The sequence below is a fragment of the Rissa tridactyla genome, chromosome 1 (genome assembly GCF_028500815.1).
Source record: "Rissa tridactyla isolate bRisTri1 chromosome 1, bRisTri1.patW.cur.20221130, whole genome shotgun sequence".
Lineage (NCBI taxonomy): Eukaryota > Metazoa > Chordata > Aves > Charadriiformes > Laridae > Rissa > Rissa tridactyla.
The window spans coordinates 6,011,314-6,037,499 of record NC_071466.1 but is presented as its reverse complement, the minus strand read 5'-3'; the positions used below and the strand labels follow the sequence as shown (position 1 = coordinate 6,037,499).

The 26,186-nt window shown below is 48.8% G+C and overlaps 3 protein-coding genes across 3 annotated transcripts; 1 reads left to right on the top strand and 2 right to left on the bottom strand.

Moving 5' to 3' along the window:
• The first annotated feature begins 785 nt into the window (after nt 1–785).
• LOC128917607 (thyroid hormone-inducible hepatic protein-like) lies at nt 786–1,667 on the top strand. Its single transcript, XM_054220940.1, has 2 exons — nt 786–1,295; nt 1,562–1,667. Exon 1 carries the CDS (start codon nt 843–845, stop codon nt 1,275–1,277), a length of 435 nt encoding a protein of 144 aa, XP_054076915.1. The 5' UTR covers nt 786–842; the 3' UTR covers nt 1,278–1,295; nt 1,562–1,667.
• A 5,401-nt stretch (nt 1,668–7,068) lies between these two features.
• NDUFC2 (NADH:ubiquinone oxidoreductase subunit C2) lies at nt 7,069–9,898 on the bottom strand. The gene is made up of 3 exons (XM_054211193.1): nt 9,634–9,898; nt 8,206–8,349; nt 7,069–7,275 (listed from the first exon to the last, which is right to left on the bottom strand). The coding sequence occupies exons 1-3, from the start codon at nt 9,770–9,772 to the stop codon at nt 7,226–7,228; spliced, it is 333 nt and encodes a 110-aa protein (XP_054067168.1). The 5' UTR covers nt 9,773–9,898; the 3' UTR covers nt 7,069–7,225.
• Nucleotides 9,899–11,468: 1,570 nt separating this feature from the next.
• Nucleotides 11,469–24,522, bottom strand: ALG8 (ALG8 alpha-1,3-glucosyltransferase). Its single transcript, XM_054186168.1, has 13 exons — nt 24,426–24,522; nt 23,689–23,767; nt 22,146–22,339; nt 20,708–20,817; nt 19,668–19,735; nt 18,997–19,123; nt 18,296–18,399; nt 18,060–18,180; nt 17,622–17,761; nt 16,661–16,800; nt 14,852–14,949; nt 13,747–13,819; nt 11,469–12,421 (listed from the first exon to the last, which is right to left on the bottom strand). Exons 1-13 carry the CDS (start codon nt 24,503–24,505, stop codon nt 12,190–12,192), a joined length of 1,566 nt encoding a protein of 521 aa, XP_054042143.1. The 5' UTR covers nt 24,506–24,522; the 3' UTR covers nt 11,469–12,189.
• Nucleotides 24,523–26,186: the final 1,664 nt, after the last annotated feature.

Here is a 26,186-nt window from a genome sequence, read left to right as displayed (position 1 = left end):
CAGCCAACTGGGAGGATTCTTGGCCAGGTCCGGGTGGAAGTTGGGATGCCAGCAGGTTGGCTTTCGGCGGTGTCCAACAGGCTTTGACCCTGCCACTGCCCCTTCAAGATCTCTCCCTCACACTGGCAGCTTTCATGCTTCCTTTCAGGCTGACACCTTCTCGGGTTTCAAAGTCCCCATGTTGCTGTTGAATCCATTTGATGGTCATCTTCCTCCTCAACATAACCAGTTTGGGGCAAACCCCCCTCAGACAAGTATGACTTGTTTGTTGTCACCTTCTGTGTTTAGCAAGGGTCAAGGCCACTCTCCATGGGTGGGCTGTGTGAGCCAGCCCTGAAGAAGGGAGGTGGCTGGAGCAGGGCTCACAGAGGACTCCCCCTCTCCAGAAAAACCCATCGCTTCCTTTCCTTCCTCAAACCTTCCCAAGTCAATGCAGCTTTCCCATGGTGCTGCCTGCAGCCTGCCCGCACTGGGGGGCAGGCACTTCCCCCACTCTCTTGGTGCTTCACGAGCAGTAGCGATGGTGGGGACAGGATGGCATGTGATGGGAGAGGTCCCACCACCTCCCTTCCCCACCAGCCCGCTCACAGCATGGGGACACAGCAGGATCCCCGGCCAGCCCGGGCGAAGGCCATGGGGAGGCCGGGCCAGGACAGATGGCACAGAGCCGGGGACATGGCGTGGCCGAGCCCCAGCTGGGCTGGAGCCAAGCCTGGCCCCACAGCTATCCAACCCGTCTGGGGCTGGCAGGAGAGGGCAGCAGGGGACAGCAGAGGAGGGACGTGTCCCCGGCTCTGCATAAAAAGCTCTCGGTGGGGACGGGGAGCAGGCGGCACCCCAAGATGAGCTCACACCAGCACAGTCAGAGACGTGGGAGCGGGGCCATGGAGCAGTACTTCTCGGCCACCCAGAAGATGGAGCAGGAGGTGATGTTCCCCAGCCTGCTCCGAGGGGTCTTCCCGCAGCAGGAGGGGGCGGCCCCGGCTCCAGGTGGCCACACGGACCTCTACGAGCGCTACCAGCTCCTCAAGGCCATCAAGCCCGTGGTGGAGAAAGGCCTGGCCTCTATCACCGACCAGATTCAGAGCGACGCTGACACCGACACATCCTCGGATGACGACACCATGGATGCCCAGGTGGAGGAGCGTCTGTCCCACCACCTGTCTGGCTTGCAGCAGGTCCTCACCCACCTCACCAGGGACACCAATGCCCTCACCCGCAGGTACAGCCAGATCCTGGAGCAGGTCAGCCCCAGCGAGGGGCAGCCCAGCTGGTGACCCTGCCGCGGCCACCAGGTAAGAGCTGGGGGACACGGAGCCCAGGGGCAGCGGGGAAAGGGGTGGCCGATATCCCTGGGGAGGTCCCTCAGACTGCAGGGGTGAGGAGCTCTTGGGGGCCGGCCCTCCAATGCCATCAGATCTCCATCTCCATGCTGAAGGAGGGGACTCATCCCGTCCCTCCGTGCAGAGACTCCGGGGGTTCAGGGTCCGGGGTCCCAGGGCTGGTGGACTGGGTCTCTCCTTGGGATGGCCTTTGGGATTAAGGACAGCTGCCGTTGCAGGATGGGTGCTGGTGGCATGAAGGAGAGGACGTCCCCATTGCTGACCATCGTGGGCTTTTCCCCAGCCCCACTTGCCCTCCCCGCACCGCGGCACCTCACCTCCCAGCACGGGCGCTGCACGCCAGAGACAACTGCAACCACCCGAGAACCAGATGGTGCCTTATCCTCATAGGAAGAAGCATCTGGTCGTGCTGGGAGGTCCATCGGAAGAGCCACACGCCTCGTGCCCTCCTCTTTATTTTCAAAGAGCAGCACGAAGGCGGTGGCATTGCGCGGTGGCTCTGACCTCCAACGGTTCCTGCGACTGCCGAGCCCTTTTCCAGCTGGTACCTGGACTCTGAGGGGTGTTTTCCCCACTCTTTGCTAATAAAATGAGCCCTGAGAAGCCGTTGCCGGTGTGGTGCTTTGCCCTGGCTGGAGCCCTTGGGGAGTGCCCCAGCGTGGGGCAGGGGAACCCTGGTTCTGCCCTGAGGGGACTTTCCAGTGCAGTGATGGCGAATTTGAAGGGACAAAGAATCACAGAGTCACAGGATGGTCTGGGTTGGAAGGGACACTCAGGGACCATCTAGCCCAATCCCCTGCTGCGTGCAGGGACATCCTCCACTGGATGACGTTGCTGTACGTCCCCTCCAGCCTGATCTAGAACACTACCAGGGATGGGGCATCCACAGCTTCTCTGGACAGCCTGGGCCAGTGTCTTACCACCCTCATCATAAATAATTTCTTCCTGATCCCTGCAGCTCCCAGGAGGGAGAGAGGGAGGGAGACATCAGCCCACATAGGCAAGTCACCAGGTTGAGGGTTCTCTTCACAGGTCTGTCCAGGGGTGTCCCACCACTCCTGGTGCTGCCCTGTGCCTCAAAGCTCCCCATGCCTTTCTCCTGCCCATCAGGGTTTCTGCCCTGGAGTTGCCCCAAGTGGTTCTGAGCCTGGGGACCATCCCTGAGGTCCAGCCCCTCTGGGGAGCATCTGCCTGTGAGACCCCAGCCCCATGTCCAGGTTTGGCTTATGATGGAGACTTCCATCTCCTCTCGCCTGTTCAGGACTTTTGTCCTGGTGGTCAAGACCATGTTGGCTTCAACTTATCCTCCCCACGGCACGGACGTGGACCACAGCCACCAGTGCCCGAGGAGCTGGAGGGGGGTGCATGAGGGGGAGCTTTGGAGAGGGGCTCTGGCAACTCTGCGGCTCTGGCAAGGATGGCAGGGACCCCTCCGGCGGGGGATGGCAGCTTGGGGCCGGATCTGGAGCCCTTCCACGTGAAAAAATGCCAGGCAGGTTTGAGCCAGGAGGAAGACAGTCCGTGGGGCTTTGGGGAGGGGAGGCAGAGACATGGGTGAGATCTGACAGCAGGAGGTGCCGGGGATGACATGAGGACACTAGGGGACACGTGCATGGTGAGATTTTCCCCCTTCTCAAGCTATGGCTGTGGAAGGGCTCCCCAAGGTAATGGCAGGTTGGGGGGAGGCTGTGCGAAACACCGTGTCTGTGGCTGCAGAGACCTGAGGATCTCATTGCAACACCACCCCAAAAGCCGTGCTTTTCTATGAAAGAATCTGCCGAGCACCAAGTCCCCCAAAACATGGGCAAACACAAATCCCCCCAGCCAGCATGAGGACTTTGGAGCAGACCTGTCCTTGTGTTGCTCCCCAAAGGTGGCAAGGGTGCAGCCTTGTCTTACCCAGAAACAGTGAAACACAAGGGGACTACTGGGAGACACTTAAGCCAACCCCATGGCAATGCCACCTTAGTTGGGGCACGATGGCACAGCCTAGGGGAGAAGTGGGGATGGAAGATGAACTGAGGTCTCCAACCCGCCTTTGCAGCTCCTCTGCCCCCGTTGAACCATGAGGAATGGAGGGATGCTGTTTCCTGGTGAGGTGAGGACCATGCAGGAGGTGATGTGTCTCTGGTGGTCTACCTGGCTGGAGCTGAAGGACAGGACCTGTGTCACATGGAGACGATAGTGGTCGCCTGCGTCAATGGCTTTTGGCTTGGGCAGTGCACTGGGCAGCTGCAGGGGCTGGTGCTGCCCCAGGGAAGTGTTACAGTGGGACATCCAGGGAAGCGCTCACCACCGCTGCTGAACATGACTGATGAGGGACGCAAGATGTTCCCAGAAACGGTCTGTGACGTGGGACAGCTGGAAGGCCGTGCTGATGACTTATGAGCCACTTGCAATCCCCCAGGACCCCCAGGTCCCTCTCTGTGAGCTGCTGTCGGGCCAGTCAACCCCGACCCCGGTGTTTCACGGGAAACTTCTGCTTGATCTGATTGCAGGGCGTTGCGTCACGCTGCCCCACGGATGCGTCAAGCCCCAACAGTGCCCTGCTGCCGGCCGCTGCTGTTGGACAGGGCCGATAAGAGACACGAGATGGTCACAGAAAAGGTCTTTGTCCTCGAAACACCCAGCACCGGTCCCTGGCAGGACGAGGGCAGGCGCGGCAGATCAGGCCCTCTCCGGCATGGCAGGGGGATGCTGGCTCCACGTCACCTTGGAAAGGCTCCCGCGGCACCGCTGCTGTTGCCAGCCGCCACGGGGAAATAGCCTTCTCCATTCCCATTGGCGAAGCCAAGCGGGATTGCAGGTTTATTTATAGCTGTTTAACAACATCTAATTAACCAGAAAGCGGTGACCTGGGCGTGCAGGCTCAGTATCAGGAGGACAAGAGATAAAGTACAGTTTCGACCCAAAACGTTAAATAAATAAGAAATTCCAAATGCCCTGCTCTCCCCAGTCCCCAGAAGCCCCAACCACACACCACCCCAAGGACGGGGGCGCTGCCAGCACCCGCAGCCCTCCCGCAGGGCAGGTTCCCTGCCTGCACCCCCTGCCTTTGCCTTCGGGGTGCTCTGGCCTCAGCCCAACCCCCTGCTGCTGCCTGTCGCCCGCTCCTGCGCTGACAGGGGGAAGCACCCCACAAATTCCCACCCGCGACCCCCACGTCTGGCTCCCTGCTTGGCCACGTCGGCCGCCAGCCACCAAGGCGTCCTCGGGGCAAAGACAGCCACCAGCCTGCCAGGAGGAGCTGGAGGCAGGGGATCCCTCCCCTCTGCTCCCTCCTGGGGGACACAGCTGGGCGCTGGCTCCAGCCTGGGCTCCCCAGTCCCGGAGAGACATGGACGTACTGGAGAGAGTCCAGCAAAGGGCCGTGAAGGGGCTGAAAGGGCTGAGGGAGCTGGGACTGTTCAGCCTGCAGAAGAGAAGGCTCAGGGGGACCTTCTCCAGGGGTACAGAGACCTAACGGGGTGTGCGGAGGGGATGGAGACACACTCTCCCCTGTGGTGCCCCAGTGACAAGACAAGAGCCGATGGCCACAAACTGAACCACAGGAAACTTCATCTGAGCAGAAGAGAAACCTTCCCCGTTTCTTTCAGGGAGGGTGGTCAAACACGGGCCCAGGCTGCCCAGAGAGGTGGTGGAGTCTCCACCCTTGCAGATACCCAAAGCACAAACAGGCACAGTGCCAGCAGTGACCCTGCTTGAGCAGGCCTTGGACTAGACCATCCCCAGAGGTGCCTTCCAGGCTCTCCAACGCTGGCTCTGGCTCTGTCCCTGCCTGGTCCCCCCCAGTGCTGTCAGCCCGCAGATGGCTGCACGCTGCTCACAGCAGCCAACTGGGAGGATTCTTGGCCAGGTCCGGGTGGAAGTTGGGATGCCAGCAGGTTGGCTTTCGGCGGTGTCCAACAGGCTTTGACCCTGCCACTGCCCCTTCAAGATCTCTCCCTCACACTGGCAGCTTTCATGCTTCCTTTCAGGCTGACACCTTCTCGGGTTTCAAAGTCCCCATGTTGCTGTTGAATCCATTTGATGGTCATCTTCCTCCTCAACATAACCAGTTTGGGGCAAACCCCCCTCAGACAAGTGTCACCTGTTCATTATCTTAGAATCATAGAATGGTCTAGGTTGGAAGGGACCTTAAAGATCATCCTGTTCCACCTCCCACTAGATCAAGTTGTTCAAAGCCCCGTCCAACCTGTCCTGGGATGTTTCCAGGGATGGGGCATCTCCCACCTCCCTGGGCAACCTGGGCCAGTGTCTCACCAGCCTCACAGTCAAGAATGTCTTCCTTAGATCTAGTCTAAATCTCCCCTCTTTTAGTTTGAAGCCATTTCCCCTTGTCCTATTGCTACAGGCCTTGCTAAAAAGTCCCTCTCCAGATTTCTTGTAGCCCCCCTTGAGGGACTGGAAGGGGCTCCAAGGTCTCCGCGGAGCCTTCTCTCCTCCAGGCTGAACCCCCCCAGCTCTCTCAGCCTGTCCTCCCAGCAGAGGGGCTCCAGCCCTCCCAGCATCTCCGGGGCCTCCTCTGGCCCCGCTCCAACAGCTCCGTGTCTCTCCTGTGCTGAGGCCCCAGAGCTGGAGGCAGCACTGCAGGGGGGTCTCCCCCGAGCGGAGCAGAGGGGCAGAATCCCCCCCCTCGCCCTGCTGCCCACGCTGCTGGGGATGCAGCCCAGGCTGCGGGGGGGTTTCTGGGCTGCCAGCGCACATTGATGACTCATGTTGACCTTCTCACCCACCAGCACCCCCGAGTCCTTCCCCTCAGGGCTGCTCTCCATCCATTCTCCGCCCAGCCTGGATTTGTGCTCATGATTGCCCCCACCCAGGTGCAGGACCCTGCACTTGGCCTTGTGCAACATCACTCGGGAACAGAATCAGATCCTGGTGACAAGGCGAGGAGAGGGACCCAACTGTCCCACACCTCGGCACTGCACCGGGCACGAAGCAGAGGTCAGGGAATCATAGAATTGTCTATGTCAGGAGGGAACTTTCAGATCATCTAGTCCAACCAGAATGGCCCCCAAAGCACAGCGAGAGGCTTCCCTGGGGAAGAGGCGCTGGAGAAAGTGCTTTGAGACACTGCACAGCGGAGGAGGTCGCACCAAGCGCACATGAGGATCACAGCAGCGCAGGAGGAAGCCCGAGGAGATGCTGAAAACCAGCGCAGGAGATAGGTAAGTTGATAAAAAAACCATTCACAACTGGAGCAGCCTCAACTGGAAGCTTCTCAAGCTCCAGAGGTCTTGAGCACCCTGCAGTGAAACTGAGAAGAGCTGCAGCTCTTCAGCACGGCTGGGAAACATTTGGGTTCGGTACGTAGAACCGGGAGCCAACAACCAAGTGAGAGAGTTGAAAGGTTGGACCCTAATCACCAGCAAAGAAAAAGCAACACGGGAATGCAAAATGGATGCGGGAATTAATTAGGGAGAGCATCTATTTTCGCTAGCAGGACAGAATTAATTTCACAGTGAGATTCTGGCTACAGCATCTGCAGGGGCTGGTCCAGAGCGTGCCCAATGGCCAGGAGAAATGCCAATGAGAAATAAAAAGGAGGAATTTACATAACTACTTTCTGTTTTTTGAAAAAAATATATGCTGTACGAACAATCTTCCATTTTCACAATTAGAATAACTGAAAAAGTGGTGAATCAAAGTTATCCCATCACAAATCTCAGTCATGTATATATCAACACACCATAATGGAACAGAAGAACAAGTAACTAAACACTTAAATATTTAATCATAGCTTTTATTACGTGAAAGCGAGTAATGGTTCATTTTCCAAGCCATGGACGGTTGAACAGCTACAGCTGGCCCGCTGAAGTTCTCGGTGTGGAATTAGCTCAGCAGCTGCACCCTGCGACATGCCACCGCTGGCGAAATCCTCAGCGAACCGGGTAGAAATCCTCCAAAAGTTCTCCTATTTTCCTCTTTTCTGCAAGAGGAAAAGGGTGGGGGTGGGAAAACCTAATCAGCACTTGAGAGCGATTCTGAAGATTTTTAATATTAAGTCTTAAGGTTAACAAAGCCACCAAAAACCTGGTTTTTTTGCTACCAACAGCAAACTATTAGCTTGCTGCATAAATGAAACACATAACTCCTTTTCCATAGGGCTCTCCACAGACCCCCGTGAAGAGATCTCAATATTAACGGGTTTTTATTCCTACATATTCTTTCCAACACGGGATGACGTGGATCACAATCCAACAGCCAGAGTCACCTAACTGTGTTTTATTAGAAAATAAGACAATTTTCACCAAAATTTGCCATTGCATTGCTGGGCGTAGTGACTACATTCAGTAAAACACTTTCTTCACCAAGGCTCTAAGCCAGCAAGAGCCAACGGCGCTTCAGGTTTCCTGCCTTTTCTATTTATTCTTTTTTCACTTGCTGTTTATTTTCTGAATCTTCATCACACCATTTTAGAATCTACATAGACTGCAATTTTACAAGAATAAACGGTAAAGTTGTGACTTTTCAAGAATAAAACCCGTGATTTCTCATTTTCGTGACTTTATTTCTTCTCTAGTGGCACAAATTCGATCTATTCTTATTTTTTTTTTTGCCTCTGCCTTTTTTATATTAAGATAAGCTTTTAGGAGGAAGAGTTGGTCATCAAGGCAGCTGATAGCAACAGCTATTAGAATAGAAATAGCTAATAGAAAATATCTATTTTCATATCATAAAATCTTTAATACTGTTGCAACAGATTGTGAATAAGCAGGAACGAGTTAGCAGTCAGTACGACTTGCTAGAAAAGAACAGATTCCGCAAGCAGCCCAGCAAGATCTTTACATACATTAGCACTTACTAATCTGTACATTACGGCAGGCTGCGGACTTTTTAAAATACTAAGTTTTTATACCTGTTGCCTTAAAGTCTGCCGGGTGCTGCCTGACGTACTCAAACAACTCTCTGTCCAGTTTGGCATGGATGTACTCCGTGCGTTTAGCAAGGTAATAGCCGACAAACCATCCCACGGTAGTGAACAGGACCTGGCGGTGAACACCTGCAGCAGAAGGAGGAATGTCCCCCTGCCTCAGGCCCTCTCCCGGCCCCAGGCGGGCCCACCCGGCTTTCCCCAGCCCCCCCAGACACACGCTTCTCCCCCATGGTCAGCCCCTCCAGGTCCCTACAGCACCCTCACCTGCAGACCTGCCATGGCCCCTGCCAGCCCCCAGAGAGGCCCCCCCCTTACCTCAGGGCTCCTTCCCCATCCCGCCCCCACCATAGCCCTCAGGGAGTCACCCCAAATCCCCTCTGCCCCCATACGATGTCCCTTTCCCAGCTCCCCCATAGCCCTCAGGGAGTCATCCCAAATCCCCTCTGTCCCCATACGATGTCCCTTTCCCAGCTCCCCCACAACTACCTCCAACCTCTCACCTCAGGACTCCCTCCCCTTTGCTCCTGCCCCTACGACCCTCACAGAGTCACCCCAAATCCCATAGAGGATCCCCCTTGCCCTTCCAGCCCCTCACCTCAGGGCCCCCTCACCTTCCCCCTGCTCCTATATCCCTCAGAGTCACCCCAAATCCCACATATTCCCTTCCCCAGCTCCCCTCCATCTCCTCTAACCCTCCCGGCCTCTCACACCAGGGTCACTTCCCCTTCCCCCTGCCCCTATATCCTTCAGAGTCACCCTAAATCCCACATACCCCCTTCCCCAGCCCCTCACCTTAGGGCCCCCCCCCTTCATTCCCACACCTACATCCCTCACAGTCACCACAAATCCCACGTACTCCCTTCCCCAGTCCCCCACTCCCTTCTAACCCCCCCATCTCCTCATTTCAGGGCTGTCTCCCCTTGTACCCACCCCTATATCCCTCACAGTCACCCCAAATCCCAGATGCTCCCCTTCCCAGCCCCCTCAACCTCCTCTAGCCCCCCAGCCCCTCACCTCAGAGCCCCCTCCCCTTCTCCCCACCCCTATATCCCTCAGTCACCCCAAATCCCACATACCCCCTTCCCCAACCCCCTCTGCCTCCCCGTCCCCTCCCTGCAGGCCCCCCTCCCCTTCATTCCCGCCTCTACGTCCCTCACAGTCACCCCAAATCCCACATAACCCCTTCCCCGCGCCCACCCCCCAATCCCCTCTACCTCCCCAGCCCCTCACCTCAGGCCCCTCTCCCCTTCTCCCCACCCCTATATCCCTCAGTCACCCCAAATCCCACATAACCCCTCCCGCAGCCCCCTCTAACCCCGCCATTCCCTCACCTCAGGCCCTCCCTCCCAACCCCCGGCCCCTCACCTCATCCCCCCGGCCCACCATTCCCCTCTCCCAGCCCCACCGCACCGGCTCGGATGACGGGCCGCTGGTTGAAGCCGTTGTCCAGCAGTGCCGCCAGCCAGCCGGCCAGCCCCAGCCAGGCCGAGCCCTTGTTGAGGAGGGGGGGAGGCGGCAGCGACCGCGACTCGTCCGGGAGGAACACCATGGCGGCCGCCCCGCCGAAGGTGACCGGGCGGAGCGGTGCTGCAGCCCGCCGCCTCCGCCGCGCCCGCCGCCGCGCACTCGGGTTCCGCCGCCCTTCGCCGCTTTTAGTTATTTCACCAAAAAAAAACCCCCAAAAAAACAACAAACCACCAAAAAACCCAATAAAAGACCCCAGCACATAAACTCACCCCCTCACCGGATCGGGCGGCTTTAGCGGGGACCGAGTGCTGAGGGCTATGGGTGAGAGTGAAGCGGCTCGGCCCCACTGTGCGGTGCCAGGGAGGCAGGCCTGTAATTAAATTCGGGGTTTAATTAAACCCTAAAATCAAAAGACAATTCCTTTTCAGAGCTTTTCTTGACAACAGATTAAAGGCTAACACCACAGTGCTGCTAAGGTTTTGGTTTTTTTTATTACTATAAAAATCACATTAAACCAGTTGCAACAGCACCAGGATTGACATGGAATCGTAAAATCGTCTGGGTCGGAAGGGCCCTGTCAGATCATCGAGTCCAACCATCAACCTAACACTGCCCAAACCACCGCTAAACCACGTCCCTCAGCACCACGTCTGCCCGGCTTTTAAATGCCTCCAGGGATGGTGACTCCACCACTTCCCTGGGCAGCCTGTTCCAACGCTTAATAACCCTTCCCATGAAGAAATTTTTCCTCATATCCATCCTAAACCTCCCCTGGTGCAACTTGAGGCCATTTCCTCTTGTCCTATCGTTTGTTACTTGGGAGAAGAGACTGACGCCCCCATGTCACTGCACCCTCTTCTCAGGTAGCTGTTGAGACCAAGGTCTCCCTTAACATAACCGTTAAAAAAAGACAGGTCCTAAAGGTTTCCCATCCTCTTTTCTAAGCATTTATTATTTTTTCTCCACAAAAGAGGAGTTCTGGCTGTCACCGCTCTTTGGCAGGAGACACTGAAGTCAAGGCAGGCTCCTTGGAGGATTTGGGCTCTGTTTGTAAAGGTGCTGCTGGAGAAGAGCATGGAGGGGTTTTTTTGGGATATTACCATTCCCCTACCCAGAACAGCACCTATAGACGGATAAACACAAGCATTGCGGATGCCGTACCCTGCGCAGAGCTTTGAGGCTTAGACCAAAGGCAGAACGCAGGTGGAAGCAGCACTGAGGCACTGCCGGCAGTCACAGCACCTAAAAAGAGCATGGCAAAGTAATTCATGGAGTAAACAAAGCAGAAAAGTAATGAAAACCGAAGTGAAAAAAAGTCTGAAAATGAGCTCACTGGCCACGAAAAGTTAAAATGTGCAAGCTATTTTGTTACACAAATGGCCACAGCGACTACTCTACTGTCCACCCGCTGTCCTAACAAGACCCACACTGTATTTTAACATCCAAAATATTCAAAGAACACACAGAGCACAAACACGCCGTAGGTTATCCCTTCTGAAGGGGGCCACCTTCAACTAACATGGAAAGAAAGATAAAATCCATCCCTTCTCCCCTCCCAGTTTCATGTATCAGGGCTGGGCTCCAAACCGCACCCCCATTTCTAGAGCAAAATCTTGAGATTATTATTTTTTTTTTTTTTTTTAAATGAGGAAAAAGTCTGCAGAGGCAGAACACGATATACCTCATCCTCAGTTTACTAGGGGAACTATGGACACTTGGTCTTCTGTCATGGTTGCAGTGTTACATGAATTGCAAATAAATACGATTATCCAGGCACACTCTTTTATATTGTTTAATGATGTTAAAACAATAGCAAATTGAGGCATATGTCTGAAACGAGGCAACCTGGTCTACAAAAATAAGCATGATTACACGAATATTAAAACCTCTTTGCAAAGACTGTATGAAAGGAGATCAAAGGGACACAGACATACAAAGCAACAAACGTAAAGCTTCAGATTGGGGTGTTCAGGAGTTTGACAAAGCACCTCAGGACAAGTTTCCAGCTAGACACTACACCCTTACTCGTGCGGGCGTCCCTCAAAAAGTAGGGCTTAGACATGAGATAAAAAAAACCTGCAAGAAATGCTCAGACAAAAAAATATCAAGTTTTTAATTTACATATTCCACAGATTGCAGTTACAACGCTCTCTTCTACACAGCAGTGATCCCTTGTAATTTGCCACAGTGATTTTTATTCAAATGCAAACAGTAACGGGAAAGCCGGGCAGGTTTTCCTCGGGACAGAAGTCTGGACCTCATTAAGCTTCACAGTTTACCCACGGCAAGTGGCATCTCGCCGCGCCCCAGGTTATTGCGACAAGCGCTTCTGATCAGAGGTATCCTCGTTGGGCAGTACAGAAGTGTTGGAAGAAAGACTCGGCGCGTGGCGATGGTACACGTACGCTGTGTTTTATCGAGAGTTGTAAGTCCTCGTGACAACCCCTCACCGTGCCAGATAATCCCCTCAAACGTGGGACTGGTCCCAACACCGTGGCTTTACTCAGCCTTTGGTCTGACAGAAATTCTCTCAGTCAAGACGGAGATGTAGAGTTTCAGCCATGCGTACGTGACACCCAGGGCACAGTACACAGAGGTCAGCAACAGAGGGACGAAAGGGAACTGCCGTTTCCAGGGGGTCAGAGGAAATATAATTTCACAGAAGATTTCCAAAGGCACTAGTTGGATGAGGTAGATTGTTTCCAGCCAGTTAAGGAGAGGCCTCTCTCTCCTGTCAGAGGAATTGGAAAAAAAATAAGTGTTAAAATACATGATGTTAACTAAAAATAACTATTGTTTTTCAGCTATCGCTGGTGACCAGTGCAAAGAATATCCCCCGGTAGTTCACAATAAGGCTTTAAATAAAGGAAAACATGTGATAACAGAGACTACAGCTAATTTCCTTATCATCTCATTTTTACACCGAGTTCCAAGATGCCCTGGACTCCAAGTAGAAACCTCAGCAGCTGCTCTGCTTCACCTCAACTGAACAGAGACCTTCACACACGTTTGTTACACGGAAGTTGTTGTACGTCCAGAGACTGGAAATGTCACACTTAACCTCCGCCCCTTTCCCCCACGCTTTCTGTAGTACATACGAGCCAATCTCTCTTGCAAAGGACATTGGTGGTCAGGTTTTGACTGTGGGCAGTTTACAGGGAAATTCATGTTCTTCTGGAATTTTGGGGGTTTTTTTTGGAAAGTTAGGAACAAGGAACTTGGCAAAAAGCTCCATTTCTAGACAAAAAACTAATCCCCTACAGAGGTTTTTAGTTAGGGCTCTTGAAACAGAATGATTGAATTCTGGAATACTAAGGGGGGAAAAAAAATCAGACTGGTTGAAAGAGCAGCCTACAAAAAGCAGGTGACTGAAGTACTGCACAGAGGTTTATAGCATTTCCGACATCCTTCGTTACAGCTTGGCTTTGCCATGAAACGTTTGGGAAACAGGAACGTGGAGACTACAGGGGCTATAAGGACAAGCGCTGTCTTTGGTCAAGTTTTCAAGAGATCAATGGCCTGCAAAAATACACAGGATGATTTGGGCAATTACATGTTGTGACAACCAAGCATTTGCAGGAAATTTGTTGACAAATTACAGCTTGTAAATGCATGTTATTGTAACCTGCCCCTTCCACACATGAAAATACTAAGTACCACTCCAAAACCACACAGTAGTATTTGTTAACCATTAGCACTGACAATCAATCATCAGAAAACTCACTGTTATAAGTGTTCAAATATCAAATTAAATCCTCGCAGGCTACAGCATTGCAACTTTGTGCTTTAACAGCGCATCAAGCGGGTGGGGATTTACAGCCTGCTGGGACTAACCAGGTAGTTCTCACAACTCAAACATAACAAGTACGTGCTATAATAATCCTAACTTAAGCCTTGCCTCCCGAGAAAAGAGGTAGCATCGTGTTTTGACGAGTAACACTTCAATTTGGTACTTCAGCATCATGTTGCTGCTGTTTGCCCATTACGACAACATTGTTCCTGGTGACAGAAGAAATGGTTTTGTCCTTGGCTTTGGGAACATGTTTCTTTAATTACCTGAATAGAGATTTCAACGAAGAGAAGCTATACACAGTAAACAGCAGCATAAGCAGTATTTTAATTGGAAGTTCTGAAAAACAAGGGACATAACGTACTTTTAAAATTAATTATAAAAACCTTTTGCCATATAAATTGCAGTATCTTTAAATCCTACCAGTCACACTTGCATTGTCCAATTGAATTATTTTCTCCAAACAGAACTAAATGTTTTTGCTTAGGACACCCCAAAATAAACATAGATATATGCTAAAGCAAATGCCAAGCATTTGTAATACACTTGTTTCAATCATCCGTAAGCATACTGAACGCACTAATTATAATTACAACATGACAGCACTGCAAATAAGATTTTCCAATTAAAAAAAATAAGTCAGGAATTACTGGGCTGGGAAGTTTAAAAAAGTAAATGTGACAGCCAAAAATCAATGCTATCTAGTTCTAGGTTGTGGTAAATAAAAATTAAGTAATAGAGACGGCAGAGAGCTGCTCATTCCTCAAGGCAGCAGCTTCGCCATTGCAAATAAGCAGCATCATCAGACCAGAAGAGCGCGAGTGTCTGGATTTGACCTCTCCCAGAAGGATGACAATCAACACATAGTGTTATCGTAGCTAGGGTGGCCTAGGGTTTAAGTGAAGCAAAAGGGGAGGTGGGGGAGGAAGGAAGGAACAGCTTTTAGGTCACAAAGAAATCTGTCCCTACACATACTGATAACTGATGCTGCTGCGTGATTTTTTTTTCAGTTTAAGCACGTTACTGACAGCAGGAAGCAGTCACCTGGAAAACAGCCTGTCAGGTCTGTGGTTTCAAACTGCCTTTATTGCTTTTGCTTCACATGGTTGTGTTAGACGGGGAAGTATCGACTATGACAATTTCCCATTTCTATTTCAACTTAAAGCCTATGGCTCTTCCACTTTTTAAGCCAACGTTTCTTTTCACTAGTTGGAGTTCGGATTTATGGAAACAGGCCGACATAGAGCCTCCTGCAACTTTCAACTTATTATTACATAAAACAATCCAAAAACCATTACCTGCACATCATCTCTGGCAAAAAAACCCAAAACAACAAAGCAGTAAAATGAAAGCACAGAAAGAACACCTTACCTGGTGATGTGAACAACAACGGAAAAAGTGAGAAGTGCCCTGTGGTTGTCAGAATCAAGTAGATGCCAGCATCCTTCGCTCTCTGAACAGACAACAAGCTAAAAGTGACAAGAATTTGTTACGCTTCTGTCTTTTAGCAAAGAAACTTAACTTCAGCAAAACACTACACAATTCACAAGAGACCGAAGAACAAGTCAAACAGCTTCATAGTACCCCAGTCCCTGTGATGAAGTCTCCTGCTTCCAAACCACGTGGCCTCAGAGATAAAAATGCAGGAGAAAAATCAGCCGGGAAAGCCTTCCCCAGAACCACCACCCCCCTCCCCCAAAAACAACCATCAGAAAGGCCTGTAGTTTTCTACAAATGGTCTTTTTCGTTGCCAGCTGGCTGCCAACATTGTCATCCCTACTTTTTCTGCTTCCTTTTGTTTTTCCAATAGTGTTAGTTCTCTCCCTCCCACAATTCCCACTTCAAGGGTTTAAGCAGCGCTAAACCTCTCAACAGGAAAATACAGTTTGTAGCAATACTGGTCAGGCAGCTTACGAACTATAGCCTCACTGCTACCCACAACAGGCATCAAGTTCTTTCAGTAGAAACTGCGTACGGTTCTTGTCAAGCACAGTGCAGAAGGTCCCCTCCCTCAGCTGGCTCCTGCACAATCTACCTACTGTTTTAAATATGAACCAGAGCACTCATCGAGGCTTGAACTGCCCAGCAGCTAAAGGACTACAATATTTTTGCATTTGTCCCTGCCAGAGTAGATCTCTAAATTTAACTATTCAGAGAGAAAAAGAACTTCATTAACTACAAACGCTTGCCAAACTTGAGTATGACAGCAGTGTCAAATGCTTCCAGCCAGGCAAGCCAATTAATTTTTCTCTTCAAACTGCAAAGCCACAAGACGTGCAACAAATACACCTTGGACTTTTGGGGTGCGATGACTGTACTGCACAAATGCAGTAATAGGAGTGAGGAAAACAAAAGACCTTAAGAAAGCAGGCTGCTTTCGTCCACCATGTCACGTGAGTGAAACATTTTATCAAGCCTGCTCCTGAGATGTCACTAAGAAAAGGAGGCTTCAAGGAGAAGCTAAATGAATTCTTTTAAGAGCACAGGTCCACACGCAGCCTAAAATCTAAACCCCATTCCTTCATACATAAGCACGGTTTGTTTTGACTTTGGCTTTATGGGTTTTTGGTTGTGTTTTTTTTTTCCCCATTATTCTAACAGCAATAAAGTATCTGAATTGAAGCACAGAGATTTTCTGTATACGATGCATCTTAATACAACGCAGCATTCAAAGAGACACAAAAGCGTACTGAGTGGGAAGGCCTGTGCGTCAGACTCCTAAACCAATGGCTTAATCATCCCCAAACCATACCCTTCTGTTCTTGTGATCATCTGTAAATTAGTACAAAGCTTTGCTGTGCCCCACAGAACTGATACAGCAATCAGCTACTCCCCATAAAGCTCTACTTAAAGCTTCTGTCAATGCAAACTATTGTGAAGTATAAGCCAGTGTTAATATGTCGTAAGACACTGTTTGTTTGTTTAACAGCACACCGGTTTCCTACATATGCTGTACTAGCACCAGCACATTCTATTGCCAAGGCAGCCACATTTTATTGTGCCTGAAATTAATTTACTTGAAGTGCACTTAAACTTTACAGCTTAAGGCATTCTATAAACATGCTCATTTTCTGAAATATACTGAAAACAAAGCGATCCTCTTTGAGGATTCCTTAACAAGTGGCTGCAGGTTCAGTCTGGCCAGCTACTATGTAAAAAAAAAAAAAAAAAATCACTTACCTTAAAGGCAGAATAGCAAGGAGTATTGCTTTTTCATGCACGTGCCAGCCAAACATGAAGGAGCTCAACGCACAAAGAACAAGGCACTGAAGAAAGCCTCTGGGCCCTTGAGGTTTAAACCAAAGACAGAAAACAGAGGGCTAGAAACAACAGGCAAAAACAGGACTTCAGTGAAAAGTCTGGCAATCCTGAACACAAACCATTGTCCAATGAGATTTTTTTTTTCCATGTTAATAAACACCACGAGACCCAGTTTGTGTTTGTGCAGCACAAGCATTAGATAGCACTGGAGGAACCGTATCTATTTAGATATGTGAGTAGAGCCTTAAGGACTCCATCAATGTAACAGGAGCGGAAAAGTAGACTGAAAAACTACAGCCAACTCCCTGTTATTTGTGTTGCAACAACTGTCTTTGAATCTATGCCACTAAACTCCTTTTATCAAAGGTACTACATAAAGGTGCTGAAACAAAGGTTTCCAGCTAAAGGCTAGTTGCTCGTTATAGTGAAAAAGACTCTGTATCCAGGTAATTGCTTATTGAACCTTCAATTCTTTGCTTGTTACGTGAAGAATACTAGGCTTACCTGTAGGTAATGCTGTTAGCAACACCGTAAGCTGCCCAAACAGTTCCATCAGTATCTGTACTCACATCCTAGTTCAACTACCTTCTATCACAAAAGGTTACTTCTAGTTCAGCATGCAAAGTGGTTTTGATCCAACATTGCTTTTAACAATCTTTTAACCACTCTAGGGTTGACCGGGGCCATAATTTTAGCCATATTGTGTATCCAGAAAGATATTAATTCCACATTTATCCTAATAATTTTTTTATTTTTGTTTTTAAAGAAAAATTTTAATTACAGGGCAACAAAGAAGTTATGTGAAGTGCATGCTAATCAAATAAAATCCACGGGGGACAAAACATATCAAGTTTCCAAAAAAAATGTTATTTGTTCTTACCAGTATAGATATGAAAGTACAGATTAATGTTGCCAGTGGAGTCACAGAAGGAAGGACAGTATGCTGAAATTCTTGAACCAGCCCTCCTGTCATTGAGGCTTTAGGAATTTTTGTGGGATCAAGAAAATTACACTTTAAGCCTAAAAAGCAAAACATAAAAAAAAAAGCACAAACTGATAAATGTTAACAAAGAAAGTGAAGTAGCTGAATTGAGTACACAGCCAAGTCTTTTCTTTTCAAACGATAGCAGAGAGGAATGATTGAGTTCTGACCTACTGCTGGGAACTTATCATGTACTGGCTTATGGAGACAATCAGGTGATTTAAGGCAATCTGAAAATTTAATTTACTACCTGCATTTCAAATGGGGAAGGAAGATTAAAATCCAGAGAGGTCTATCTGCATTTAGGCACCATATAGTAAGATGAGCATACTGTACCAAAAATTGTTAGTGCTTTATCCATGGCATTGTACAAAGCCCAGAAGTTAGGGGCCCAATAAGCATGGCAGAGGCCTCGCTTGAAAGGAAAAAGCCGTGAGAGGACTTGAGGCAGCTGCCCCTACAGAAAACAAAAAAGAAAAAGATGGCCTTTTTTAGATGAGACATGGTTTATATTTTTATAACACAGTTTTCTAATGGTTCAGGGAAATAACAGGTGAAAAGGGGGTTATTACCAACACTATGAAGGGACCCAGTGAAAGAGCAGAAACAAGACAGACGATCAATCCCAGGAGGGTTACGTGAAGCAAACTGAAACTTCTCCACTTGAGGGATCCATCTACAAGAAGCACAAGGATCATGAAAACACTGTTGCAAGTAGAGAGGAAGACAAAAGGTCACACAGATGGTGAATTGCTAGTGCCTATCTAAAAGAAACACACAACCTTTTATGTCAGTACACTCAGCTGCTTCCTTCAACAGTTAGTTTGCATTTACTTTTTCCACATTGCAGCTCCTCCATTATACAAACTTCCAGTATTTTCTCTTTCAAGAGAAGCGCCTTCTCTGTTCATGTGAGGAATATCACACATGTTTTTCAGTGCTAAGAAGCGGAAAGGAACTCAAAGAAGGACTTTGAAATAGCTTCGGATGCTACCTAATCACTTCATAACAATAATTCTTATGGCTTCAAACTGCCACCTGCAGGTTGTTCTTGTTCGTTTTTCTTAATAAAGATCTCCGTAGAAACATGAATTTTACATAAATGAATTTCAAAGATCTTTAAAGATCTTACTAATAATTCTGCTACCCAAGCAAAAATTTCATGTGACCCACAGACATTTCGGTCCAATGGTTTCTGCATATCTTGAATCTTCCCCAGGCCCCACTAATTAACACAATCCCCCAAAAGCAAGTGAAGAAAAACCCATCTTACCTGCATTATTTGCAGTAAAACAATAGGATCGCAACAAATAAATGCCATATGCTGGCGCCACATACATGTAGATATGTTTAAAATGCAGAAGAACAGCAAATAGAAGAGCGCCCTCCAAGTATCTTTTCTAAAGGAAAAACAAAACAAAACCCAAGCTTTTTCTACCTGTTCTCATTTTGTACAAATTTCTAATGATTGTCTGTTGTACTCCCGAGGTGACAGGACATTTGTCATAGGCATAAAAACAAATGAGTATTTACTTCAAATAACAAACTCAGTAGCATTAGGCACAACTAGTATGGAGAAGGAAACTATATTGTCACTTGGAAAACTGGGATAGGCTTCATCTCCCCGCAGCTTCAGAAGTACGTTTCGAAGGACTAGTGACTTGGAAGAAGGTAAGATGGCAGGAAACCATGCTGCATTGCTCAGGTGTAACACAGAACTTCGCTTTCTCACAGGTAACTACAGTGCGACAGCATCAGCAAGCAATTATGGTGAGTTTCCAGTACTCCTCTTCCCTCCAAACTCAAGAAATAGTTAGACATGCAGCTTCGTACACCTCAAACTTCCAACCGCTCTCAATGACTTCATTGGGCCGCTCATATTGAATGGAATTAATGCACCTAAAATAGATATGGCAACAAAAGGAAAGAGCCACTCAAGTTTACCTGGCACAGTCGGGCAACAGAAAGAAGCATCAGCCCAAACAGAAAGCCATTGTACTGAAAGTGAATATCTGAACTTGAGTCAAGGAAGGAATAAAGCAAGCTTTCTTTACTACTATCAGTTCACCGGGGAAGACTCAAACTTATAAACAATAAATTCAAATTAAAATGGAACTTAAATCAAGAAAGTAGCCTTAAATTCACTCCACGTAGACATAAAATTATTACTTAACCATACCCGTAAGCACAGACACAAAATCTAATACATTATCTTGATGAAAAGAAGCATAACAATCTGACCACATATATATCATGCAACTTAAATGATATAAACCAAAACAAATAAGAGGTTAATTCTCCACTTTTTGAATTTTTAAATATTAGTTTCTGCCTCACATTGATTAATGGATAGAGGTGGCAGCCCTCACTTATCACCTACCACTTCAAGCAGGCAATTTAAAGACTGCGACAGACAAAATTACTCCTTTCTATGAAAGAATTACTGCGTTCCCCCCCGCCCCGTTCCCTCCCCAGCTCAATCAACGCATGTTGTGTCAAGACTGACGCACGATAAGTGGACTTTCCAGAGGTGTTTTTATATCCTTCTTAAAAAAAACCCTTGCTAATTCTCATGTAACATTAACCAATTGAAAGCAGCCTGAACATAAAGGACTTGTAGAAGTTTTCCTTGCTACGGGACAAACCTAGAACCACACCCAGGAAAAGAGAGGCTCTCTGCTAATACTGTAGGCAGGCGCAGGAGGAGCAGCCAGCGGGAACAGACATGCTGCTGCCAGACTGGTCCTCCTGCAGTTCTGGCAAGTTAGACCAAAAATTGAACAGTTTCTATTTTGCCAAATAATAATTCTAATGAAAACACAAAGCTATTCAAGTAACCCCAGAAACACAAAGAATAGCATTACTCGCTGGGACAGTAATAATAATATTCATGGGTTTGTGCCACACACTGTAACAGGTTGTTAAAAAAAAAAAAAACAAACACCACAAAACCACAAACAACCCGCAATGGTTTGAAAGGATACGATCCACAATTAACAACCCAAAATTCCACAAGAGCAGAACGGCAAGAATGAAGGTTGGTTTTTCCAGGATATCCTTTGCAGCTCGTTTCCCATTTACACATCTGCAGCACCTGAACAAGAGCAGAAGAAACACAAGTCCTAACTGAAACAGCTAACAAAACATTGTTCCTTTCAAAAGTTGTCAACTGCACTTAACCTGAAGAAAACTATTTTACTAGGACGCAAGGCAATGATAAAATTCTTGCTAAATTCACCAAGAGAAGACAGTTTCATGAATAAATTTTCGTTAAAAAAAAAAAAAAAGGATTTTAAATTTCAATAGCTGTAGCTTTCCACATGCTAAAGCTTATGTTAAGTAAATTTAGTATCAGGTTCAAGACTCACGTTCAGTAATAACCATAACCTGCTTGCTATCAACTTCTCCTGAATGAACAACATATTGCTACATCTGAAGACAATGTACCAAGTTGTATTTAGGGTCCTCAGTTGGACATTAACCTCTTCCTGTCTGCTCCCTGCCCCAGCCCCCAATATTATGAGCTATTTCTGTTGGTTAAACAATATCTTATTGCTTCTCAGTGTGAAGCCGTACTGTCCATATTATTTTTGAAGATAAGGTTAGATCAGATTAAAAAGTTGTGGATGATTTGTGCTGAAATACTATTAGTAGAGGCACTTTAAGAAAGCCAGCTCCTGCACGCATTTGAGTCAAAACAATAAAAGGAAAAAAGTCACAATGCAAAGCTAGCCTGTTTCAAATAAAGTAAATAAAGGAGCTTAGGCCGTTCTCTGTTGCATTGGAGCACTTTCTACTCATTTTTAGAGCAGACAGAATAAAATGAGGTAAGACTGTTACAGGTTAAGGCAGGCAACATAATTCTCAAAACATCTTTCCCCCTCTACTGTTTAGGTGTAAGACAAACACTTCACAAAGTCAGGACACACTGAAAACATACAATCTTGTTAAATTAGACTTGACATAATCAGTTTATCATCAAGAATATCACAAAACACTGGAGTAATTTAGCATATTGGATGATACTGGCATTTTATCGCAAGTTTCCATTATGCTTCTACTCTAGAAGAACAGAGTAATAAAAGTGACAGGAAGAAACAGTTAGGTGCACTCAAACTGTCCTGCAACTCCTAAAAAAGGAACCCAGTGACAGAAACAAAATACCTGTAATGTGAATCAGCAGCTAATGTCTGAATGTGCACAAATCTGACCACACGTACAGCAATAGCACCTCCAAGAACAACAAGTTATCTTGTGTTTATCAGCGTGTTCCAAATTTCTCCTTGAATAGGTTACAGCAACTTTGATACTTCCATGCATTTATAAGCTTATTTGTACAAATAATTATTTGTTGTTACTGCAAAAAAAGTCCATATACTAGTGACTACCCACTGTCCTTAAAATTAGAACACTAAGACTTACTCACGAACTGCATATATGAAAAGGATATCTGTAAAGATGACAGAAAATCTTTGGAAAAAGACGGTTGCGCGACTGGTGTAATTCAGATTTTCAATAACCAACATCTTGGGGTCAAAATACTTGGCAACGTGCGAAAGTGTATATTCAAACCAAGCAAAAAACGGTGGATAATCCAGGGTCCATTCCGAAGTTGCCTAAAGACAAGATTAAATAGTTTAACACAATCCATGCTCTTTACAGTCCTTCAGGTACAACTCCTCACAGCAAATCAGCTGATGTATTTCATCTCAGTAGCCTGTATTTCACAGAAACTACTTCACAATAAAATAGCCAGCTCTATGGTGCTGAACATGATTTGAGCTGTTCTTCTGCAGCACTGGTAAAGGGAAGGGATGTCTTTTGATTAGAAGAAAAAGATTAAAGGACATTTTGTGTACCTGCACCTAACCAGTATATCACTGTCTGTTCTTTATAAATCAACTTACAGTAACAGGGCAAACATTAAAAAAAACCCCTCAATACACATAAAATAGCTCAGAGTGAATATTTGTCTACGTTAAAGGAATCACCAGCACAATCAGCCTTATTACAGTCTCAAAATTATTTTTACTTGTTACTAAACAAGTCTTAATTCTAGTTAGTAAGACCGTATCAAGGTCAAATAGTATTATTTGATCTTTTCCCATATGGACTGTTATTATGCCCAGACCAATGATTAACTCCTTGGGTGTGGAAACAGGAGAGGAGGATGGAGGAACAGAGCAGGTTGGGATGGAGTATATTTGCCAGTGTGCATGTTCCCAAATGCTTATGTTCTGCTGCTGAAAGGCATCCTATGCTTTGGCACTGGGATCATGCTGGCATCAGAGAAATTTGCTTTATGGCATTCGAACAGCCCGTCAAAGTTCTGACTCGCACAAATCATTTACTCATGGATACACCGTTCCCAGACAAGGAGGAGTAATCCAGACTATGATATTTATCCCAGAACTCCAGGAGACACTGTAAGATAGACTCAGCCTACACAATTGTGTTTTAATCTATCATCAATTTAAAGGTGATTCATCTAGGCTAAAATCGATGCATGCTAGTAGTGCACCAGCAGAGGCTCAAAGCTTTAACACAGTGATTGATTTCATAATGTATATATCCATTTATATACCTCATTCTTTATCATAATAACTGCGTATCATTAATGACAAGAGCAAAGAGAGTCACAATTTAAGACTACCACGCAACTTGCTCCTGTGCTACGCAGCCTTTCTAATAATCCATGTGCCTTAATTGTCTTTTCCATTTTGCCTTCATAAGTACCAGCAACTTCCACAAACAATTCTCATTTTTTAACTAAAACCTACACAGGGCCAACAAATCGTGACTGGTATGTTTTTGAACCACTGCTGTACAGCTGCCAACCATCAGTAGTTGGTTGGCACAAGCTTTCTGCAAATAAAAGGCTTTCTCCTCTTGCATTCACATAGGCTGACATACCCAATAAGCCTGTAATTTATAAACTGCTACAAAAACGCAAACGCATACTTACTTCATAGTACCACTGAGAGAGGGGTAAGTTGTGAGTGATGGCAAGCCAATTCCTATGTACTTCAAAATCTGTGGAATAACTACAGAAGGTTTATATTAAGGTCACATACATACACTTAAAGGACAAACATTTCAGAGCACATCACCACAGGCAGATAAAAAGAAAGCCCACATTGATCTGCCCTAGGACAAGACTTTGGTCAAGTATCTCAAACAGTAACAAAGATGCTGCCTGAACTTTGTGCCAAGAACATACACAGGTGACTACAGGACAATAATTATTTATAGCTTGGCCTTTTCTGACAATTGAAGCCAAAATACCAGGTTCTAACTGAATTTTTAATAGCAATTTGATTTTTTTTTTTGAGGGGAAAAAAGCTGCAGTGTCTTTTAAAGACAAAAAGCATTGTTTCAGAACATTTAAAGGCCCTCCCGAACAACAGCCGGGCAGAATGGACTGTAAGCACCTTCAGACACAAAACCAAAGCGGTTTCACACCGCCGAGAGGAAGAGGAGGCAACGCCATCCAGCAGCTCCTCGCTCCCCACAAGCACCCGAAGGAAATAAGGACCTTCAGGACACCGCGAGCACCCCCTCAGGACCCGCGGCACCAGGCCGGCCCGCGCCCCCCTCCCCGTCCCCGGCCGCCCTGAAGGGCAGTGGAAGCCAACAGCCGGCCCGGGAGGAGGGCTGAAAGGCCTGCCCGACTCCCCCCTCAGCCCCAGAGCAGCTCCTTACTAGGCGGGGATGAGGAGGCACTTGAGAAAGGAGACGCCGAGCGCCAGAGCGCGAAACCAGCTGCGGCCGCCCGCCGCCATGACACGCCGCGCGCTGACAGACGGGACAGCGCGTGCGCGGCGGGAGCCCGCCGGCTGCGTTTAAAGCGCAGGCACCGCCCGCCGCGGCCGGTGCGCATGCGTAGAGCTGCCCACAGACCCCCCCACCCCCCCACCCCCCCCCAACACACCCCCCCGGCCGCTGTCTGGGGTGGGGGGGCCTGGGGCTTGGCTTGGGGGTCAGGAGCGAGGCGGGGTTGGGTGGTGTGGGACCAGGTATGGAGCTGGGTGGTGTGGGGTTGGGTGGTGTGAGACCAGCTATGGAGCTGGCTGGTGTTGGGCCTGAGGGATGTGGGGTTGGGTGGTGTGGGACCACCAGTGGGGTTGGATGTCTGTGGGACCAGCTATGGAGCTGGGTGGTGTTGGGCCTGAAGTTTGTGAGGTTAGGTGGTGGTGGTTCTGGGTGACATGAGGTTGGGTGTTGTGAGACCACCAGCAGGTTTGGGTGTCTGTGGGACCAGGTATGGAGCTGGGTGGTGTTGGGCCTGAGGGATGTGGGGTTGGGTGGCTGTGGGACCAGCTATGGAGCTGGGTGGTGTTGGGCCTGAGGGATGTGGGGTTGGGTGGCTGTGGGACCAGCTATGGAGCTGGGTGGTGTTGGGCCTGAGGGATGTGGGCTTGGGTGGCTGTGGGACCAGCTATGGAGCTGGGTGGTGTTGGGCCTGAGGGATGTGGGGTTGGGTGGCTGTGGGACCAGCTATGGAGCTGGGTGGTGTTGGGCCTGAGGGATGTGGGGTTGGGTGGCTGTGGGACCACCAGGGGGGTTGGGTGGCTGTGGGACCAGGTATGGAGCTGGGTGGTGTTGGGCCTGAGGGATGTGGGGTTGGGTGGCTGTGGGACCAGCTATGGAGCTGGGTGGTGTTGGGCCTGAGTGATGTAGGGTTGGGTGGCTGTGGGACCACCAGGGGGGTTGGGTGGCTGTGGGACCAGGTATGGAGCTGGGTGGTGTTGGGCCTGAGAGATGTGAGGTTGGGTGGCTGTGGGACCAGGTATGGACCTGGGTGGTGTTGGGTCTGAGGGATGTGGGGTTGGGTGGTGTGGGACCACCAGGGGGGTTGGGTGGCTGTGGGACCAGGTATGGGGCTGGGTGGTGTTGGGCCTGAGAGATGTGAGGTTGGGTGGCTGTGGGACCAGGTATGGACCTGGGTGGTGTTGGGCCTGAGGGATGTGGGCTTGGGTGGCTGTGGGACCAGCTATGGACCTGGGTGGTGTTGGGCCTGAGGGATGTGGGCTTGGGTGGCTGTGGGACCAGCTATGGAGCTGGGTGGTGTTGGGCCTGAGGGATGTGGGGTTGGGTGTCTGTGGGACCAGGTATGGAGCTGGGTGGTGTTGGGCCTGAGGGATGTGGGCTTGGGTGGCTGTGGGACCAGCTATGGAGCTGGGTGGTGTTGGGCCTGAGGGATGTAGGGTTGGGTGGCTGTGGGACCACCAGGGGGGTTGGGTGGCTGTGGGACCAGGTATGGAGCTGGGTGGTGTTGGGCCTGAGAGATGTGAGGTTGGGTGGCTGTGGGACCAGGTATGGACCTGGGTGGTGTTGGGTCTGAGGGATGTGGGGTTGGGTGGTGTGGGACCACCAGGGGGGTTGGGTGGCTGTGGGACCAGGTATGGGGCTGGGTGGTGTTGGGCCTGAGAGATGTGGGGTTGGGCGGTGGTAGTTTGGGGT

Bases quoted from the DNA above. Each gene is read 5' to 3' on its own strand.
- LOC128917607 (XM_054220940.1), top strand. From the start codon at position 843: ATGAGCTCACACCAGCACAGTCAGAGACGTGGGAGCGGGGCCATGGAG.
- NDUFC2 (XM_054211193.1), bottom strand. From the start codon at position 9,772: ATGGTGTTCCTCCCGGACGAGTCGCGGTCGCTGCCGCCTCCCCCCCTC. The intron at 8,350-9,633 runs GTGCGGTGGGGC...CTTCTGCTGCAG, and splicing joins GCGGCCCGTCATCCGAGCCG to GTGTTCACCGCCAGGTCCTG. The intron at 7,276-8,205 runs GTATAAAAACTT...TTCCTCTTGCAG, and splicing joins GGCAGACTTTAAGGCAACAG to AAAAGAGGAAAATAGGAGAA.
- ALG8 (XM_054186168.1), bottom strand. From the start codon at position 24,505: ATGGCGGCGGGCGGCCGCAGCTGGTTTCGCGCTCTGGCGCTCGGCGTC. The intron at 23,768-24,425 runs GTAAGGAGCTGC...AACCTTCTGTAG, and splicing joins TGCCTCCTCATCCCCGCCTA to TTATTCCACAGATTTTGAAG. The intron at 17,762-18,059 runs GTACAGTATGCT...TTTGCTTTTTAG, and splicing joins TAAAGCACTAACAATTTTTG to GCTTAAAGTGTAATTTTCTT.